The 6,214-nt window shown below is 38.1% G+C and overlaps 1 protein-coding gene across 1 annotated transcript; it reads right to left on the reverse strand.

Annotated features, from left to right (window-relative positions):
• Nucleotides 1-2,578: 2,578 nt before the first annotated feature.
• Nucleotides 2,579-5,955, reverse strand: LOC117930850 (cyclic dof factor 2). Its single transcript, XM_034851606.1, has 2 exons — nt 5,574-5,955; nt 2,579-4,347 (listed from the first exon to the last, which is right to left on the reverse strand). Exons 1-2 carry the CDS (start codon nt 5,787-5,789, stop codon nt 3,022-3,024), a joined length of 1,542 nt encoding a protein of 513 aa, XP_034707497.1. The 5' UTR covers nt 5,790-5,955; the 3' UTR covers nt 2,579-3,021.
• Nucleotides 5,956-6,214: the final 259 nt, after the last annotated feature.

Raw genomic sequence — 6,214 nt, forward strand, 5'->3', positions numbered from 1 at the left:
AGAACTTCAATTATTTTATTATAAAAATTTTAGAATCGAGATTTTAGCATATTTATGTATTAAACATGTTGAATGTGTTTTTGAGATAACCAACTTATTAGAAGTTACAACTATATTAAATAAGTCCTTATACTTGTTGCAAGAGAAGTTTATGTAATATTTCTAGTAATTAAAGTATTTTTAAAAATTATTTTTAAAAATAGTTTTATGTTTAGTAAATTTTAAGTTAAAATTAGTTTTTTTTAACAATTTATTATAAAAAAAAAATGTTTTTTTAAAACACATATTTGAGGTATTTTTTTGGGGTGTTTTGTAGAATATTTTTAGAAATAATTGAAAATATGATGAAAAATAAGTCAAGAAACTTATTTTTCAAATCTGAATTAACCATTCTCAAAAAGCTAATTTTTAAGATTTTTTTTTAAAAAAACCTTAATAATATGCAAGATTTGGATGTTTTTGTAAAACATGTTACATGGATGCTACTTTTAAATATTAATTTTATTAAATATACTTCAGTGGAAACTAAAGATGGCCCTAAACCATTAACAATTTATTTTTTAGATGGCTTACTTTTTGAGAGTTGGATTAGCAAATTAAGAATGGGAATCTTGATCTTATGTGCCTTTCCAAGCAAGGGAGACATGAACTTTAATAGTAATAATAATAATAATAATGGAGCAATATATCTTGTTTGGATGACTTATACCTTGATGACATGGAAGAATTGCCCATAGAATGAGATAAAGAAGTGGAGGGTTGACCTAGGAGTCCCAAATCTCATTGTTTAGGCCTACTTTATTAAAGAAACTCAATTGTATATGGTTATGCCTCAAGCATGGCAAACCAAATTTACATGGTCCCTAGTTATCTAAGGGTCTTTTTCTTTATTACAGTGATGTTGGAAATAATGAAACGGAATGACCTAGATTTCGACAAATGGATTCATTTTATGAAACATCGAAAGGTAAAAAAACAAAAAAGTAGTATATTATTTCACGTTCAACTTTAATCACATAATTTAAATGAGAAATATGATGAGTCTTTATTCAGTTTAAAAAACACATCTAACTTTCTCATAAAATATTTGAACATTATATAAGCTTTGTTTGGATAAAGTTGGTTTTCATGTTTAACGGTGAAAAAAGCATGATGGTGGTTTTTAAAATTTTAAATAAAAAAAAATACGATTTTTGCTTTGTATTACCTTAAACGAAAAGTAAAAGTCTTGCTATTTGTCCAAAATGTGAATAAATCATATTGGAAATTATGAAGCCTTGGTGGAGAGTCTTATTCAAACACTTTTATAAATTATGAAAAAATCTATAAAGCTCTCCCGAATAGGGTTATATTATCAAACCCTATACTATTTGTGGTAGTCGGATCAACTTGACCCGATGATATGGTGCTCAAATCGACCTATCATGCTCGATGCCATGTGTCACCCAAAGGGAGAGTATCCTTTCAATGTATTAGTTGGGTGCAAAGGTGCAAACCACATCATTAGAGAAGTAAATCACTAGAGGAGAGCCACATGATTTACAAGTGAGGTTTGAAGAGGGGTTGCCATCAAGTATTACAAGATGGGCATTAAGCCTTAAGACAACAGGGTCAAAACCACAAATTTTTTTGGCAGATATGGATTGAATGGCTAGTATCAAAACCCACCTGCCTACCTTGAACAAACTTCACTAAATGTCTATTAAAGGTCTTAAAACTGAAATGAGCATACATACGAAAAAGGAAGGAGATTCACCCAATGTAAAAAGCCAAAGAAAACACATGAAAATGGAAGAAAAGTAAGGGAGGAGGCCAAGAGAATTAATGGTATCACATGCATTGGGTCCCATAAACAGCTCACCTTATACAAAAGATGGTTGCCTTCTTAGTCTATAGCAACACAGTCCCAGACACAAAATATCTGAAATGTTTTCTCTTGGCCTAAACCTCAGGGAACACGACCATTCTATTCTGAAAAACAGACCAAATGAAGTAATTTGACATGAAAACCGCAGCCTCATTAGTCAGAAACATCATTTATAAGCTAAAAATGAAATCCCACTCCTCAAATCTATCAGGGTTTTAACAGGGTTTAAGGATCATGATTGTGTGTGTTTGCTGTTAATTGCTCTATTCCATAGAAAATAAGAGGTATAAAAGGAACCCAAAAAGAGGAGAGGACAAAAGCAAGAAGAAATGGAAAAAGAAAGGAAGACTTTATGATCAGCTTTCCACCTTTTGGTGCTGGTTGCTTGGATTCTTTGTTGTGGAAAGAGAAAGGTGCTTGTCCATTTGTGATAGAATTCAAGCCTATCCAAAGCAGCAGACCCCACAAGCACTTTTCTATCTTTTGAATCAACCCCTCTGCCCATTTCCTTTATGCTCAACTATAGGTAATGGAGTTCACTCCTTTGGCTTCATTCAGGTCTGTTTTAACTGTAGTCTTGATTCTTTTCAAACGCATGCACGAGGAACAATCCTCAATCCTCAATTTTCCATCCTCCTATGAGCTGAAATTAAGATAGATACCAGTCTAGGAAAATTAAGGTAGAATGATTTGTCTGTTATTCGATTCCTATTAGAAGCACATAAGAAGAAATGTTTAACTTATAGTCCAAATTTATTTTATTACATCTGGGATTTTGGTACACAAGCTCACTCTGTTCTAGCTCTCACTATTCATATATATAAGTATGTACACAAACTAAAAGCTCAGCAAACCATCTACAGGAAAACAGAAGGCACTTTTCATACAGTCATCCAAAAGAATCAGTGGCTACTTCAGCTAAAACTAAGATAGCTCTTTTCACCTAAGAGGGAATTACAGAAGAATCCACCGCTCTGCTCTTATGGTCTGTTGGACTGCTTTGCGAGTTGTTTGCTTAGAATCGAGGCTGGTGATTCAATATTGACCAAGTGGCATACAGAGTTGGTGTGGTTGTGTGAACATTGAGCACCATGCTCTTCCTGTTGCACTAAAGAGCACCATAGGTAACAGTTACAGGTTTTTAGCCTATCCAATTATGAGCTCTCATGGAAGTTGAGTGACCTAGACAATGCTGCAGGATTGGCTTGCAGTACTGGAGAGGTTTCAGCTATGTGATTCTTTTCATCAGCTTTTGATTGGAAAGACTTAAAGAGTCGGCCCCCGCTAATTGGATCAGCCTTGTCATTCTTGATTCCTAGCGTTGCCCATATAGAGCTCCTTGCAGCTTCTCCTGGATCATCAATCCTCAAGGTCTTTGGAATCCAAAGACACCTCTCAGAATTGTTCTCTTTCTGTGGTTCCTCTTCCCCAAAGTTGCTTGCTTTAAGCATATTCTCGTCCCTTGAATGCTTACCTAAGGTCGGAGAGTTAGGACCAGAGCTTGGGGCTGTGTGGTTTAGCGCAGATGGCTGAGGAACCCATGGGATATTCCAAGCTCCAGGTACTGTACAACCCCAATAAGCAGCTGCAGGGTAGAATGGCATAGGAAAACCTGAAGGACAGAAAGCAGGAGGGGGTACTGGAGGGATGGCAGGTACTGGAGGGCTCCACTGAGCTGAATTCCAAGGGTAAGGCCAAGGAGCCCCAGGAAAGCATGGTATCTGAGGAGGAAACCCATGACAATTTCGCATCACTTGATCTGGCAAGGCAGTTTTGCCTGCCTCCTCCTTTGAATTTGAAGCCGTGACTGAAGATTTGCTCAAGTGATCATCACCATTTTCTCCACCTCCATAAGGAACTGGAATTCTTAGCTTTTCTGGTTTATGAAATCCATTTGGAGTGCAGTTTCTCATTGTCTTTTCAGCAAGGTTCAAAACAGAAGCCATTGATTCACAAAGGGGGGTGTCTGAGCCAAAAGTCAGGACGGTGCCATTGGTTTTCAATGCAGGGTGGTGGATTCCATTGGGAACTTCAGTTCGAGCACTCTGAAGAGCTTCAGAGACAGTTATGTGCCGATAGTGAGAGGTTGAATTCTTGTTCTTACGACGACCTGCACCCACAGGCACGTTCCTCATGGTTCCCCCGGCTGTCCAATATCTCTGACAGTTCTTGCAGAAGTGTCGGGGTTGGTTGACATTGTAGTTGTTGTAATAACAGAACTTGGTGTCCATACTATTACAGCGGGGGCATGGAAGTATCTTGTCTGGTTTCTTCAGGGTCTTCTCTTGTGAGATACTTGTCTCACTCTGTTCCTCTTCATTCTTCGAACACTTTAATGTTGCAGTTTCTTTGTCGGCTGATGGTGTTTTAGGATTTTCATTTACCCCTGAATTTGCATCCGGATCTGTAAACTCTTCTGACGTAGAAGATCGAGCTCCATCTTCCTGTCTAGTGTCAGTAACTTTTCCTCCTGAAGTGTCCTGAAACGATCATAGAAATCATTGACAAACACAAGCGTTAGAGCTCATTTTTTCCAGAAATATGAACACAACCATCTTATATTAACATGAAAAACACTCTCACAAAATTGACTATACGATGAACAACTACAGGGATTGACCATGAACTGAAATCCATATAACTGCAGAATATTAAATTTGAGTGACATCACATTCCGGTAACCCAAGTTATTAACTAAAAGCTTTCCAAAGTTGCAAGAAACTTGTTTCAAGAAATCCATAACTGTTTGGGGTCAACCACACAAATCTTAAAGAAAAAAAAAGAAGGAAAACCCGGAATATTAAAGACTTGAGCATTCCTCAATGCTCCATTGGATCGAAATAAAAACCAAGGAAAACATATGAAAATCCGAAATTTTACATGTTGCCCAACAGAACTAAAAGAAGAAGCAAGTTCAGAAGCATAAAGGTTGAAACTACCGGTATTCGAGAATCAAGAAAAACATGCATGAGAAATATAAATTCGAGCTTAAAACCCTGTATCTAGTTGATCATACTCTAAATTAAGAAATCAGAACTTCCACGTAAAACTTAAAGAGACTTGTATTGAAGAACAATCTTCTACAGCGGCCGCTACTAAAAACCGAATTTTTCGTGGTTTAATTGTGAGGCAGGGAAATTAACAACACCAAACTCCAAAAGATTGCTCTTCAAATCCAATTAAATACAAAGGATAATGAAACGCCCCAATAAAATCACTAAAGAAGAAGGCAGGACCTGAAAGCCAGCAAATGAAAAAAAAGGGATCTAATTGAAATAGCGAAAAGTTCAACTCCAATTGAGGAATCAGATAGCTTGAAATTAAGCAAATCCATGAACTTGGATCAGCACTCTCTTAAACCAGTTAAAATAAAAAATGCTTGTTTCGAAAAAACCTCAATAATAAAACACTCTAAAAAAAGCAATTAAACTAACTTAAATTCCCAAAAACCTGAAATTCTTTCCAAAATCAAACCGACCCTTAACAAAACACCTCGAATTCTGAAACTAGCCGACAAATTACCACCTAGTAACCCCAAAAATCAGGACACCAGCACCTGGAAACAAACCAGGACACACATAGGCAGGTCAACAAAATTGCCAAACCGCGCCTAACAAAGATTGACCCATCATTCCTCTCACTCTTCCAAACAATGGGTACCTTTCACAACCAAACCTAATCAATCCAATCCAATTCAATCCCTTACCTTATCCACTTCCCGCCCTTCCTCTCCGGCTCTGACGCAGTCCTCCTCCGGCGAAGAGTTCGTCGCCCGATTCTGATCCATCCAATCCTCACCTCCCCCACCACCGCCGCCAACAGTAGCACCGGAAGGAGAGTCGTTGCATGCCGCGGCCGCTACCTCCGGCAGCGGAATCGTCTTCCCAAACAGCTTAATCGCGGGGTCTTTTGCTTCCGCCATTTTCTCCCCTCAGAGAGAGAAAAGAAATATAAAGAAAGAGATCTGACAAGGGTGTGGGTGTGTCCAAAGAGGAGTGTCTTCGTGCCCTCGTGGTTTGGGAGAGAAGAGAGAGAGTTCGTCTTCTTCGTCGTCAATTCGAAGTTTTTTCCTTTTTTTTTTTCTTTTCCCTCCGTTTAACCAGGTGGGGGTGCCACGTCATTGCCCAAATCGATTCTCAGCCACAAATTCTATGTGGCCTTGAGATCTTCTCTTTTCTTCTTCTTTCTTTTCTATTCTTTCTCTTTTGATATTCTCACACCTATTGGATGTATCCTGTATCCACCCGTCTTCACGTCCACGTCAGCACTTTCAATTCCTCGCCTCCCCCCAACCCACCACACAGCCTCAATTACTCGCCTCACCTTTTCCTAATCACCTTTTCCTTT

The sequence above is a fragment of the Vitis riparia genome, chromosome 14 (genome assembly GCF_004353265.1).
Source record: "Vitis riparia cultivar Riparia Gloire de Montpellier isolate 1030 chromosome 14, EGFV_Vit.rip_1.0, whole genome shotgun sequence".
NCBI classification, from domain to species: domain Eukaryota; kingdom Viridiplantae; phylum Streptophyta; class Magnoliopsida; order Vitales; family Vitaceae; genus Vitis; species Vitis riparia.